General features: G+C 46.1%; 1 protein-coding gene, 1 non-coding gene and 1 pseudogene across 2 annotated transcripts; 2 read left to right on the top strand and 1 right to left on the bottom strand.

Moving 5' to 3' along the window:
* Nucleotides 1-240: 240 nt before the first annotated feature.
* Nucleotides 241-2,775, top strand: LOC119307484 (annotated as a pseudogene).
* A 4,690-nt stretch (nt 2,776-7,465) lies between these two features.
* TRNAE-UUC lies at nt 7,466-7,539 on the top strand. The gene has a single exon. It is a non-coding gene; the product is annotated as a tRNA-Glu (tRNA).
* Nucleotides 7,540-7,740: 201 nt separating this feature from the next.
* LOC119307483 (methylcrotonoyl-CoA carboxylase subunit alpha, mitochondrial-like) lies at nt 7,741-13,992 on the bottom strand. Its single transcript, XM_037583561.1, has 16 exons — nt 13,551-13,992; nt 13,002-13,123; nt 12,669-12,816; nt 12,330-12,467; nt 11,832-11,927; nt 11,688-11,747; nt 11,362-11,454; nt 11,007-11,118; nt 10,212-10,316; nt 9,995-10,131; nt 9,558-9,783; nt 9,312-9,475; nt 9,045-9,161; nt 8,703-8,945; nt 8,520-8,615; nt 7,741-8,049 (listed from the first exon to the last, which is right to left on the bottom strand). Exons 1-16 carry the CDS (start codon nt 13,896-13,898, stop codon nt 8,032-8,034), a joined length of 2,223 nt encoding a protein of 740 aa, XP_037439458.1. The 5' UTR covers nt 13,899-13,992; the 3' UTR covers nt 7,741-8,031.
* Nucleotides 13,993-15,390: the final 1,398 nt, after the last annotated feature.

Genomic DNA, 15,390 nt, shown 5'->3' with positions numbered 1-15,390 from the left:
TCGAACCGAGGTTGTACTTGTACTTTCAATGTTAAGTGCTTTTAAATTTATAAGTGGTGTGCTGTAATTCTTTTTTTTCTGTAATGGGATCAGTTTTTGCCTTGTGTGATCAAAGTTCAATTGTTGCCTTCTTTATTCTGTAAGAGACCAACAAAATTAGTGTGAAATCTTCAAACTGGAGAGTGTCCAGTGCAACGATTCTGCTATTCATGTCACTGGAAAGCTCGAAACTGCAAGTCTCGGCGTTTTCTTTTTTTCATTTTCCTTGGGTGGATCCTGTGCGTTTGATGTAGAATGAACGGCAGATTGCTCGGTGGCTGTGCTCTCAAAGTCGCTGAAGCTGACCTCGTTGCTGATGTCAAAACCACTGAAGCCGTCCCCCAAAAAGAAAAAAACACTGAAGCCGAGTCCGACAAAGCACGCTCGGCCGGCGAGGCGAGTGAGAGTCAACTCAACCATGGAGTCCGGCGGTGCAGGCGAGGTGCGGCACTGGAACGCTGACGTCAACGGCGTCTCCCTCCACGTCGCCGAGCAGGGCCCCGCCGCCGGCCCGGCGGTGCTCCTCCTCCACGGCTTCCCGGAGCTCTGGCTCTCCTGCCGCCACCAGATGGCTGCTCTCGCCGCCCGCGGCTTCCGCGCCCTCGCCCCCGACCTCCGCGGCTACGGCGACTCCGACGCCCCCGCGGACCCCGCCGCCTACACCATGCTCCACGTCGTCGGCGACGTGGTCGCGCTCCTCGACCACCTCCGCCTCCCCAAGGTGCGTAGCTGTTGGTTTCTTCTTGCTTGGCCGCCGCGAGTGACGCACTGACACCGGCGCCGGCGCAGGTGGTGGTGGTGGGGCACGACTGGGGCGCGCAGGTGGCGTGGCATTTCTGCTTGTTCCGGCCGGACCGGGTGCGCGCCGTCGTCGCGCTGGGGATCCCGTTCTTCCCCCGCTCCCCTCGTTCGATGGCGGAGATGTTCGCGGCGCGCGGCGATGGGTTCTACATCACGCAGTTCCAGGTGCTGTGGTCCTTGTTCCATCTGACTTAATTTCAGTTAGCATTCTTCTTTGCCAATGCCATGGGGGACCTGATACAGCATGGAATCAGTGAATTGGGTTGTGTGAAATGGAAATTAATCACATACAAACTGAAGCAAATGTTCATAGGAAAAAATATGAAGCAGATGATGATTCGAGGAGGCTAATTGGTTGATGAATCTTTAAACTTCTATGCTGAAGAAGCATAGATTTATTAACTGATACTAGTATGCATCTAAATTATGATCCAAATTGTTTTCTGAAAATTAGAACAAATACATCATCTATTAACATTTCGCCAGAGTAAGATTCTATAATCAGGACACAAACGCAAAGATTATTTTTGTGCGTCCAAAACTACAGTCTAAGGTCCAGGATGGCACCGAGATGAGAGGGCGGCAATTTGGTGCCCGGGCTCAGATGAGCCCAGGCATGAACCTCAGTACCACGTTTTGAAAGGAAAAAAAATCAAAAAAATTCAATTTCTTTGTGGTGCAAGATGCTTCTGTGCGTGAACTCCGTGCAAAATTTTGTGAAGTTTGACATTCGATGAGCTCGTGGCAAAAAAGACAGAATTTGGATGTCTGAGAAACTTTTGAAAATCACACTATTCACGACTGATTTTGTCTTCTTTGCCACGAGCTTCTCGAATGTCCAAACTTCACAAAATTTTGCACGGGGTTCACGCACAGGAGCATCTTGCACCACAAAAAAATTGGAATTTTTTGAACTTTATTTTTCTTTTTAAATCGCAGTACTGTTCACCGGGCTCATCCGAGCCCGGGCTCTGGGTTGAATTATCGCCAAGATGAGCATATCTTTGCCTTGTAGTTGTAGTCATGATCTGCATATAACTCTGTAGTTGTTGCAAAACTACCAACTTCGCCTTATTTAAAGCTCATGCCTGCAGGAGCCTGGAAGAGCTGAAAAGGCATTTGCTCGGTACGACGTTGCGACTGTCCTAAAGAAGTTCTACTCCATTGAATTAGATGACCTTGCTGCTCCTCCTGGAGTAGAGATTATAGATTTTTTTCGATGTGTCATCATCCCCACTTCCTTGGATGACCGAGGAAGAACTGGGCCAGTATGCTGAGAAGTTTCAGAAGTCTGGCTTCACCGGACCCCTCAACTACTACCGCAACATGGACACGTAAACTTCGTTACTTTATATTCTTCATATCCTTTCCATTTTATGTAGCTCATACGCACCAATTCACATCAAACACAGGAACTGGAGGCTTACTGCACCCTGGCACGCTGCAAAGATCACAGTGCCTGCAAAGTTCATCGGGGGTGAGAAGGACATCGGTGTCGAGTCCTTCGGAGTCAAGCGCTACATCGAGAGCGGGGGTTTCAAGTCCAATGTTCCTGACCTTGAGGTTTCCATCATTGAAGGCCACCATTTCCTCCAGCAAGAGCAGGCCGAGAGGGTGAACTCTGAGATACTGTCCTTCCTGGACAAGCTTTCTGGCAAGGAAGCACATAATTAAGAACTAAGTCGGCGAGGGGGTGGGTAACTAAGAAACGAGTGAAAATAGTGTATGAGCTGGTTTTAGATTGTGAAAGTTGTCTTTTGGAAACTGAAATATAAAGCTGGTGGGCCTATCCACTCAAATAAATGTGAAAGATAGGTTTCAATAAAGTGTACTGCTGTTGTCTTAGCAGAATACAAAGGGGGCCTTTGAAGGTGAATTTCTTTCTAACGTGGTATGGAATAAGATTTGTGTTGGAATGTAGATTCCAATATTCTAGTTGTTGAGCAGCCTATGTTCAGAGATCTAGTTGGGGTAGGCTAGAGGTGAAACCCTCTCGCGACCAACTCATGGCTCTGGCACATGGATATGAAATGGTCCTGACACATGGATATCAAACTTCCACGCACCCTGTCCATGACTAGTTCTTTGGTGATATTCTATCCTTCATATCTCTCTTTACAGACTCTTCCATGTCAAGTTTGGTCTATCCCGACCTCTCTTGACATTATCAGCACGCTTTAGCCATCCGCTATGCACTGGAGGTCTGCGCTGAATATGCCCAAACCATCTCAGACGATGTTGGACAAGCTTCTCTTCAATCGATGCTACCCCAACTCCATCTCATATATCATCATTCTGGACTCGGTCCAGTCTTGTGTGGCCACACATCCATCTCAACATGCGCATCTGCACCACACCTAATTGTTGATCATGTCGCCTTTTAATCAACCAACACTCATCTTCATACAACATTGCGGGTCGAACCGCAATCCTATAGAACTTGCCTTTTTAACTTTTGTAGCACTCTCTTGTCACAGAGAATGTCATAAGCTTGGCGCCACTTCATCCATCCGTCTTTGATTCGATGGTTCACATCTTCATCAATGCCCCTATCCTTCTGCAGCATTGACTCCAAATATCAAAAAGTATCCTTCTGGGCCACCACCTGCCCAGCAAGGCTAACATCCTCCTCCTCGTGCCTAGTAGTACTGAAACCGCACATCATGTAATCGGTTTTAGTTCTACTAAGCCTAAAACCTTTCGATTCCAAGGTTTGTCTTCATAATTCCAACTTCCTATTGACCCCCGTCCGATATCGTCGACTAGCACCATACTATCCCTTGTGACCTCATCCATCACCAAAGTAAAATATATATATATAAGGGCTCAAAGCTAACCCCGGGTGCAGTCCTATTTTAATCGGGAAGTCATCAGTGTCGCCATCACTTGTTCGAACACTTGTCACAACATTATTGTACATGTCCTAGATGAGGGTAATGTACTTTGCTCAGACTTTGTATTTCTCCAAGGCTACCACATGACATTCCGCGGTATCTTATCATAGGCCTTCTCCACATGAATATGGAAATAGTATGGAAGAAAAATCCCAACCTAATGTTGCATATATTCTTATGAAACCACAATCAACACCCCGACATTGTCTTCTTTCTTAGGGGAGCCATCCGTGGTTTGCAATAATAGTTACATCGTTTAAAAGGTAGGCAAAAGAAAACTAGTGGGCCTTGATAGCTGGTGAACGTTCATTGGGAGGGGTTAGCATTTGCAAATGTTTTAGCTGGCAAGTTTAGTTGGATAGATGGCTTTTCACAACAAAAAAAAATTAGTTGGATGGTGTTGACAGTTTCTTCAGAAACACATGTCAAATTCCGGGAAGAAGAGAGATTTTGCGGGAAATAAGGGTAGGATATGCCATCTCTTATATCTACTAAACTTGCTACAAAAAAATGTTCGCTTGCCACCCCCTTCCTAACTGACGTTTGTTAGATAACATTTTCGAAACTACGGGGTTCATCAACCAATACATAATTTGCAATTACCAGAAGGCCTACCTATCTCACAGCCATCCGAATTGGCTTCCCTTAGACAGAATTTGAAACTAACATCATCAAAAGCACTAGCTATCAGTGCACATTCTTCAAATATTGCACAACTTGTTTTTTTTGAGCATTAGTACAGACACAAGCGCTCATATACACGCGCATACACTCATCCCTATGAACGCATACACGCACACCCTACCCCTATGAGCACCTCCGAGAGACTGAGCCGGTATATCATCTTGAGATTTACGAAGTCACCATAGGTGCCTCGTCGTCGACGGGAATGACTCCTCCCACTGAAAGCGCATCGCCGGAAATCCTGAAATCCAGGAATAATGCGAGCACCAAGATTTGAATCCTGGTGGGTTGGGGATACCACTGTCCACCTAACCAACTCAACCACAGGTTGATTCGCATTGCACAACTTGTTGTTGATGAGAATCCACTATCATGTAAAGTTTCAGCCAGGCGGGCGACCCGGGCTAGTCAAAACTCGGTCGAGGTGAGAGCTGAGAGAGCCCCCGTGTCGCCTACCCCGCGGACGACCCGGGCTAGTCAAAACCCGGTCGAGATGAGAGCCGAGAGAGCCCCCGTGTCGCCTACCCCGCGGGCGACCCGGGCGAACTCCCTCCCCTCGCCGCCGCCGGTCAAAGCCCACGCAGCGTCGGCGGCGGAGGGGCACTCTGGTTCTCCCTCTCGCGGGGCTCAGGCATTGCGGGGCGTATACCGTGGGAGCGTGTGGTCGTCGGGGCGAGCGCGTACGGCGCGCGGGAGTGCGTGCGGTGCGCAGACACAGGCGTGGTGGGCTCTGGCTCTCATGGCGCGGTGGCGGCTGGCAGATCCGATCTCGGGGCGGCAGCCTCGATCGGTGGCGCGTGGTGCGGCCTGCCCGACGGGCGGCACCGGCGGGTGCAGATGGGTGACCTTCCACGACCGCGTGGGCGGCGTGGAGGCAGCGGCGCTGTGGCGGCTCCTCGATGGCCGGCCGAAGTTCCATGGGAAGCGTCGTCTCTGACTCGATCTGCTCCGGTTCATGCTTGCTATGGTACTTTGCGACTGCGGTCAATGTTTATTGGTGCTGCCTGGGCAGATCTTGCGAGTGGGCATGGATCCGGGAGAAACACCAGGCCGGCGTGGCGGCGCACCAAAGTCGATGCCCCTCGGCGCCGATTCCCTTCCTGGGGCTTCTGTGTGGATCCTAGTCCTCCTACCCCTGCCATGAGTGCAGGCGAAAGCCTATGTTCCTCTGTTTGGGCGACGGTGACACCTTGGTGTCGTGTTCCTTCCTGAAGGCGTCGGTCGGGGACTGCTCAGGGGTGGTGGAGTTGCTGGTAGTTCAGAGTCTGACGTGAGATGGCATGTAGGTGGAGCAGCGTGGCATCAACCGTATCGTGGACGGTGGGTCTCGGCGCTAGATGCGTCTTGATGGACGTGCGTAGGGAGGTGGCGTTGTTTGGCGTTGTGGTGGTGTTGACGGTAGGCCTGGCATTGTCAATGCGTCAGTACCTACTCTAAAGATGGATCGGTGAAAGACGGCGGCGGCGGACTCTAAGAATGTGTCGGACCGGTGTGTACCCCAAACCCGGCAAGCGGCGGACTCTAAGAATGTGTCGGACCGGTGTGTACCCCAAACCCGGCAAGCGGCTTGGTGGGGGTCCCCGGCTTTAGATGTTAGGATTTGGTGCGAGGTATGTTTGATATTCGGCTCCGACTTTCGGCACCCCTTCATCAACTGGATAGAAGTAGCGACAGATATTGTCAAGATGGTGGCTTCAGACTTAGTCATGTATTGCTTTTGTAAGATCTTTGTGAATAATTAATAAAAATGGTCGCATGCATCGCCCAGATGAAGAGGCCGGGGGATCATCCTCCTTTTCGAAAAGAAAAAAAATGTAAAGTTTCAGTAACTTGAGCACAATCAGATTGAAGTATGATTTTATGGTGCCCCATCTTCTGCCCATCTCTTGCTGCACTTGCTTCGGCCATAACAGCGTCGAGGGCGTTGTTAATCGGATGACAACTAGCGCAATGAATCCTTCAGTAAAATCTGTGCTCTGATTGTAGGCGGCGTCGACATTCGCCATATATGCTCCCTCCGGAGGCCGCTTCCAACGAACATTTGTTCTCTGATGTTGCCTCCTACAGCTTCTTGTATAGTTCAACGTCAGTCGGCGCTCCAGTTGACAACTGGCTGGACATCTTCCCCGTGTGTCAACTGGCGTCGTTCCAACCAAATAAACCGAGCAGCCACAAAAATGAGTTCCCTCGTACATATTTCTTGAGATAATACTCCAGAAGCTCTTCCAGAACAGACGCTCCTTCCCTGTCAATACTCAAGGAGAGCTTTACGAACAAGGTCGTCAAGTCTCAATTTCTTCCGGATATCCTTAGCTCTTGCGCACCTAAAGAGCATATGATTAGATCCTCGACATTGTCTTCGTAACGAGAACAAGGGAGCTGTCACCCCTGCCACGTAGGCCTGGCGGCCAGGCCCTATTGTCAATTTTCTTGTCAAAACGCTCTCAATCGAGATTTTAGTGCTTTCGGAAAAAACTTACCGAAAATCGGTGGTTTCCGGCAAACTTCGGCGCAGTTGTGGAGATTATTTTTGCAATTTTGTCCCAACAGTCCAAGATAATATTTGAGTTTTGCAAAAAAATAAAGTTCAAGATTATGCTCCCTCAGTCCGAAATTACTTGTCGCAGAAATGGATGTATCTAGACATATTGTAGTTCTAGATCCTTGTCAAAAAAAATATTTTAATTCTAGATACATCCATTTTTATGCATTTCTGTGACAAGTAATTCAGGACGGAGAGGGTATTTGAGTGATTTATTTGTTATATGTCTATTGTCTTTTTTCGAGAGTAGTGTCAATCTTGTCTTGTGTGAGGTTTGATCCTCATTTTCCAAAGAAAAAAAATGCAACCAGACAGTTCTCATTTCCATTTTTTATCATGCTACAAAATTCATTGTTATTTGAACTGTATTCTTTTGTTAACAGTTACTCCCTCCGTCCCCTAATGTAAAATATTTTTTGACATTAGTAAGTGTCAAAAACCATTCTGGATCATCGAATTTCTCAGGTTCGAAACTAATCCGAACCTAATCCTGTTATTTCACAAATCCATTGTCGTCCAGCCCGGTTAGGATACCTGGCTTTCACCCAGGCGACCCGGGTTCAAATCCCGGCAATGGAGCTTTTTTTTTTCTTTTTTCAGCTATATCTAAATTGCAGCTCCTGCTACCTAAGTTTAAACTTTTGAAAGCTGGCTATTATGTACCAGAACCATGAGTTTGGTTACGAGATCTCATGTATCAGAACCATGAGTTTGGTTACGAGATCTTATGGGTTTCAGCTCTAGCCCACGCCAACTTGTTTGGGATTAAAGACTTTGTTGTTGTTGGATCATTGAATTTCTCAATCAAGAAGGTTCACATTGGACAATGCAAGGCAGAAAAATTGCGTTACATACTTACATGATTTGTTACATTGCACAATGCCACTGACATTAATGTACACGCTATACAGGAAATGGGTGCCGGAAGATATGATCTCCGGCTATACTAGGGAGATCACCTAGTATTATTTAGTCACAGAATGATCTCCAGCTGCCTGTTCGCTTATTCTTCTTTCCCAAGGGCGGAGCCGCCACTCGAATTCTGATATCTGGCTCCAATTTCTGGGTTCATCAGTTCGTGCTCTTATCCTGGAGAAAGGAAAAAATACAAGTTGATGGGGAATCACCCGAGAAGCGAAGCGACTAACATTTTCCGGTGTTGCAAAATGAGAACATTATTTACTCGTGAGACGTTTGGTTTCATTTAATTCAACACGGGATCCTGGTCTACCAGAAAACCATTTATAGGGCTCTCTAGGTGGGGTTGAAACTCGCAGCCCCCAGGAGAAAATAAGGTTAAACGCTACCACCACTGTTTCTATTAACTCAAATATTCACATTGTCGAACACTACTGTTTAGTTCAGCTCGTTAGAGACAGAGAACTTTTACATAAATGGTAACAAATGGATCCAATCTTCTAGGTTTGAATACTTTTCGAGACTTCCGTCGGTATGGGTCAAAATATAACGATGGCCAAACGGAGACATGGCGTACACTTTGTTATGACAAAATGGAAAACAAAAAAAATTCGAAGATATGGTCAATTATTAACACATACCTTGACAGTGAAAAGGACACTGGAGTCAAAAACTTGTTGTCCAGCGGTAGCCTTCAGCCCTTCTATATAACCTGCCCGAGGCGCCTTCACAACGTGCTGACAAAAGGAATACAAGAGAGTTATGTCAGCATTCACTAATTTGATTAAAAAATTCCAAAATATCGTCAGCAAGTTCATTCGGACCTCCATCTTCATTGCTTCTATAACCATGACAGGCTGACCATCTTCCACGTGTACCCCATCCTTAAGCAAAACCTTAACGACCAAACCAGCCATTGGTGCCAAAACACTTCCTTTTGGATGTGACCTTCCCTCAGAAGCCTGGCTGGGTTGAGAACTATCATCAAGTAAATGCTCAATTCTCATGGTCTGCCTGTAATGATGGTGATGCTTCCCATGCCAGATGTGTATATGTTTGCTATTATCCTGAAAACAGCAGCGGAAGAAAAATTTAGTGATGACATAACAGTCGGAAGAAACTAATGAATAAGCTCACAACCTCCATAGAAGGTATCAGGGCGTAACCTTTGAATAAAATGCTAATGTCACGTCTGTTTGCACACCACCAACTTCAACCCGGAAATCATGTTCGCTCCCACCATCTACTTTCACATCAAAACCATGAGAAGAGCCAGCTTCAGTCTGGTCACAAGTCACAAGGGGAACAATGAGTGAAGGTATTGGTCAAGTGTTACAAACTTGTATTAGTATTCACACCTCAGCAAAGAAGCTTCAAGGTTTTACAATTCAAAAAACCAAAAGCATAAGAGGTTCTGTGTGTTAATTAATCACCTCAATGAAGTAGCCTCCATCAGATCTATATGTAACCAATAATTTAAGGAGCTTATCACTCAACCCCTCAAGTTCTTCATCTAACTCAAATTCCATCAAACGCTTCGCGGAGTGATGCATCCTGAAAGGTGGACGGGTATACCATACTGAAAGCGTCTTGTCACCTACCAACAAACATATGTCAATAGCAGGTCATATTGCGAATGATGTTGAGTGACAAAACAAAAGGACAGGCACATGACATACGAAGGGATTCTTCGGAGCTAATATGATCCTTTTTACAAATGCAGGCAGCAGCCAAAATTGCACCAAGCTTAGCTGCATCATGTGCTTCACCCGAGGCCTTAGCAGAAGTACTTTGAAAATCATCTTTGTACCGCTCAATGAAATGTGTATCAACTAGGCCTCTTTCGAAGGCATTATGGCCTGCGAGTTCTTGAAGGAAAGCAACATTTGTAGGCAAACCTGCAATCTGTCTATTCATTAACTACAGCATGATAGGGACGGATGATCAGAAGTACCACACCAGAATCCTTAAGTTGGCAGTTCTTCGCGAATGATAATGAGTAGTAAATTTCTAAGTAACTAATTAATCAGCAGACAGAGGACACTATAGGATATTAAAAGAATCTAAGACAAGACTTCTAAAGAGAAGTGTAAATTAAGGTGATGGGCATATATACCTGAAAGTTCGACAAACAGTTCTTTAGCTTGACTAGTGCAGCATTGCGACTTTCACCCCAAACAACAAGTTTGGCTATCATGGGATCATAATGCATGCTGACAGCATCTCCTTCTTCGACTCCAGTTTCAACTCTTACTGATCAAGAATATGTTACCAACAGCACACCGAAAAATAACTGGTAAAAAATTCTGTCACTGGATATCTCCAAAAATTACCTGTTGGGGAAGACAGGACTGGTCGATAGTGATGTAAGGTTCCTGTTGCAGGAAGAAATCCTCTTGGAACATTTTCGGCGTATATTCGGGCTTCAAATGCATGTCCTGGATCAAGGTACACTGATGGTTAACAAATACGTAGTTCTTACTTTAACTGGCATCATAATTTTTAACTGTTAATGATACCAACATAAATATAGGACCTAAGATCACCCATATAATTTGAGTAAGTACATTAGAATAACTAATATTATTCATTTATGTAAATTAAGGTTAACAAATATTATCTCAAGTATCAAGAGAAGACATTCAGATTATGTGCACCCTGCGCCCAGGGTTCGACTCCCGTCCGGAGCGAATTTCTTGCGCCTCATCCGGGTGGGCTCCTTCTATAAAAATATGTCTTGGGTGCTAGTGCCCACGGATCTCATATTTTTTATTCAGATTATGTGTGTATCTGTTAAATGCATAAAAGGTTCTGGTCCACTTCTAGAGAATGGTTGGACTCCTTTTCTCTTCTGGATGATAAATAGGTCCAATAAGCTAGAGAAGTGAACAGCAATAAGCAAGTGGATTTTGCTTACTCACTAATAGACCTGCTTAATGAGTTTAACCACAAATAAGCATAAAACAATGCTTGCATCAACAGCATGATGTGCAGCACTATCAGGCTAACTGATAGAGACTGGATCTTCAAAGCATAACACAAATACGGCTAGAAGAGATGGTTATGTGATGAAGCTTAATCATATATTAGTGTTGAGGATGAGAACATGAATGCTCTGCAGGGCTTACCGTTTAGTGGGACCTGCTCCTGAGATAATGGCAGGCGCTCTCCATTTGCAACACGTATTTGCCACTCCACAAGATCTTGACCGACTATCATCTCTGTTACTGGGTGTTCAACCTTCAAAGATCAAGGTGAACTTGAGGGAGAGTATGGAAGCTAGCACGTACTTTTTTGCATTTAAGCTAAACGTGGTTACAAGGCTATCCATAATTCCATATACAGATGGAATAACATATGTGATCACTCAGGCTCGTCTGCTAGATTTGAACATATTATTCCACCTTAATGGTTCTTGCAATTTTGGGTTTTACAAGGTACTAAAGCATCTACATGATCAACTGATATTCATAAACATAGTACCTGGAGTCGAGTATTCATCTCCATGAAATAGAATTCTCCTGAAAGAGTATCCACAATAAACTCCACTGTTCCAGCACTGTAGTAACCAACTGCCTTCAACACAAAGAATCCAATAAGTGACCCTGTGTATAAAATGTAAAGATTAAACAGAATAACAATTGCAGAACATAGGGTGGAGGGTTTGGTAGCTTGAAATTGTTAAATCAGGTACTGTTTCATAAATAGTGAATGAACTAAACAGTGTAATGAACTGAAAACATAAGAGCATCAGATCAATATCTTCAATTACAGCATGCAATATTGTGTAGAAACATCAAGTATGTCACCTTCGCAGCCGACACAGCAGCTTCACCAATATGAGTCCGAAACTCAGTTGTCACATTTGGCTGCAGTCAATACATAAACGGTTAATGTTAAATGTTACTTTGTTCAAAGGGAAACAGTGGCATTGACAGGTAATAAAGCCTTACAGCTGGTGCTTCCTCGATGATCTTCTGATGCCTTCTTTGTAGACTGCAGTCCCTCTCGTAAAGGTGAATAGCGTTTCCATGTTTGTCACCAAATACCTACATATTGAAATAGTGCCAAATTAACCATTCATGTTTCTTTTGATCATCTGAGTAGATCAATTAAGGCAAGCTGTTGCAATAAGTTTGTACAATCATGAGAACAAGTAACCAAAAGAAGTGGTACCTATTAGCAACACAGGGCGTAAAGCCGTAAACTAAAACGAAATGGCAAGTATAAGTTCATTATTCATAGTAGTGAATGCAAATATCGTACGAGTCTTATGGAGTAACGACTAACAAGGAGGAGCAAATAAATCAGTAGATATCAGACTGAAACTGCATCTATAAATACTTGTTTGAATGTTCAGAGAGTACACAAATAGTAGTTTATATCACAACAACCGAGGACCTGCGCGCATTGAGAAAAGGATTGTGGAAGGAATGAAATCAGAATGTTACCTGGACTTCAATATGTCTGGGTTGAGTAATATACTTCTCAATCAACAGTGTGTCTATACCAAATGATGCTGCAGCTTCACGTTGAGCACTCCGTACAGAATCCACAAAGTCATCAGGCCCTTGAACTATTCTCATCCCCTTGAACGCAAAGATCAAAGATCAAAAGAACATAGAACAGAAGACTTAATTGAGATGAGCGACATTATGAATAAACACACTCTTAAATTTTATCACGTAACTCACACACAAGAGAACCTACGACTGCATACACAAATATGTTCCACTCTGCATAAAATTGGAAACTTAAAATAACATTGTAACAAAGCCTTCCCAGCGTACCTTGCCCCCTCCACCATGTGTGGGTTTAATCAAAACTGGATATCCAATCTTATCAGCTTCAAGTTTTAACAACTCAATGTCTTGGTCAGCCCCATGGTAGCCTGGAACAAGCGGTACACCAGCAGCACCCATGATCCTCTTTGACGCGCTATTTTTTACCGAATGTCCTTAGAACGTATTGTCCCACGTATACAGAAAAGAAAAGGTACTACCACTGTTTCTAAATGTAAGACGTATTGGCAGTTTAAATTGAGCTGCCAAAACGTCTTATATAGTTATATTTAGCAACAGAGGGTGTAACATTTATGCAAACTACATGGCAAGAATATTTACCTCTTATCACCCATATCTCGGATTGCAGATGGCGGAGGCCCAATAAACGTTAGCCCCTCTGCTTCGCAGAGCTGTGCGAAATCTGCGCTCTCTGAAAGAAACCCATATCCAGGGTGGATAGCCTACAAGAACATATATCTGTCAGACTTCAGAAAAATAGTATCCCATCATGACACACCTCAACGTAGCACATAAATTGGCAAATGTACACCAAAACCAAGACATGCAGTAGTCCAGAAGTAATAATCAGTAAGTAGTTTCAGTTATGTTTTTTCAAGGGAGCTTCAGTTATGTTGTTAATCCTAACGAATGACGAACATTGGACAGTTGGGATGGGACTGTTATAGGACCGCATCGCAAAGCAAAAAAACGTGATCGCGGCAGCAGCCGCTCGTCCGGCGATCAGCACACAACTCAGCGAGCGCATCATGTGGCAGGATTCCAAGCAACGGACGAGGCAAAGCGTACAGAGCAGCAAAGCGGTGCTAGCTGATCCGGGTGCCACATTCGCCAAAGCGTAACGGGCTGCCGCTGCAGGGGCCGTAGTACCTTGGCGCCGGTGCGGAGGGCGGCGTCGACGATGGCGGCGGCGTTGAGGTAGCTCTCCCGCGCGGGGGGCGGGCCGAGCCTGACGGCCTCGTCGGCGGCGCGCACGTGCAGCGCGGCGCGGTCGGCGTCGCTGTACACGGCCACGGTGGCGATCCCGAGCCGCCGCGCCGTCCGCATCACCCGGCACGCGATCTCCCCCCGGTTCGCCACCAGCACCTTCTCCACCGTCCGCGGCGGCGGCGGCGGCGGTTCGTCGGAGGAGGAGAGGAGCCTGCAGGGGACGGGGCTCGTGCCGTGGTGGCGCCGGCGCCGGAGGTGGTGGTGCAGGCGGAGGAGGCGGGAGGCCATCGCCGGTGGCGTGTGAGCCGAGCGCGGCGGAGTGGTGGGGTGGGGACTGGGGAGTGGGCGAGGCGGAATGGCGGGCGATGGGTCTGGTCGGGGATATGTCTGGTTTGGTTTGGTGTGGCTAGGCTGGATAAGCGTGGTGACTGGGGACGGACGAGACGACGAGTCCCCGACGTTTCTTCCTCTTCCAGCGATGTCGGAGGCGGATGAGGGATGGGCTGTCACGGAGCACACGTGTATGCGCGTGCTTGAATTTGAGATCAAACTGCACAAAATCTCCCCTGAAATTTTGAATATCTGGCAAACATTGCCTTGAGAGCGTTTTCCTAGACGAACGCTCAAATTGCCATGCGATTTTCAACTAAATTTGCCATGACAACTTTACTCGACTTGCCATGATCGGGAAAAAAAAGTTGCCATGCAGGGTAGAAGAAAATGCAAACGATTTTTTATAAACATTGCCATCCACGTGATCTGGGTCAAATGGTTGTGGGGGCGTTTGCTGGGACTCCCAGCGAACGTTCCCCATTTAACATTTTCCCAGATTTTGTTTGCACTTTTTCCGGAACATGGGAGAGCTTTGCGTGTTATTGCATTAAGAACGATAGAGGTTTTACAAGTTTTGTAAAAAAAATGCGCGTGGTAAAGTGAGTTTTATTCATGAATAATAGTGTTACGGTCTGCTAATACAGGATTTGAGACACTCTCTGGCACACGGCGCAACCAACAAGCGGTGCTACCAGCAGTATGGCCAATTTTGATTACGCCCAATCTTCAACGGAATAAGCCCACGTGTATCCAGGAGCTTCTTAATTTCCACACCAAGATGTCTATAGGCAAATTGATTCAGCGAGTCATCTGTCAACGCCGCAATAGCAATAGAGCTGTGACTGCATCATAATAGGAAGATTCGACCATTGCATGCTTAGTGGCATGCCTTCCTGTAAAGCACTAATTCCTGTACCAAGTTTACTATTGCAAGGAGCAAATCTCAACCTACCACCTAAATGCACACAAACAATCTACATCTCTCTCTGACCCACCTCCCGCCCAATGGCGCGATTCCTTTGCTTCCATGCAAGTTGTGAGATGTGCCATTCTGCAAGGATCTTGGATGCCACTACAGCCTCCACCGATATCTGGTTGTCGAAGGTTCTAGCATCCATTTCCTTCCATATTGAGAACATCACCGGGTTGATTAGGGCATTCAGCTCTGCCCGACGCTTGCGAGGGGTATTGCTATGCGCTTCTTCTCACCATTCGACCATGCTAGAGTCAAGTTGGGGGTGGGGGGCATGGCGAGGCCAAGTTGCCGGGCCACTAACTGCCAAATCGTCCTTGAGAAGGAGCATTGCATAAAAAGGTGGTTGATGTCCTCACCCTGCTGATCGCAAAGAATGCACTTCGGCTGATTTGGCAGTCCCCTAGCCTGCAAATCAATCTGTCATCCGACGCATATTATGTAGCACTAACCACCCAAAGAAATTTAGCCTCG

Source organism: Triticum dicoccoides, chromosome 5B, assembly GCF_002162155.2.
Source record: "Triticum dicoccoides isolate Atlit2015 ecotype Zavitan chromosome 5B, WEW_v2.0, whole genome shotgun sequence".
Taxonomy (NCBI): Eukaryota; Viridiplantae; Streptophyta; class Magnoliopsida; order Poales; family Poaceae; genus Triticum; species Triticum dicoccoides.
The sequence above is the reverse complement of the archived record's forward strand: the minus strand, read 5'-3'. Positions and strand labels throughout refer to the sequence as shown.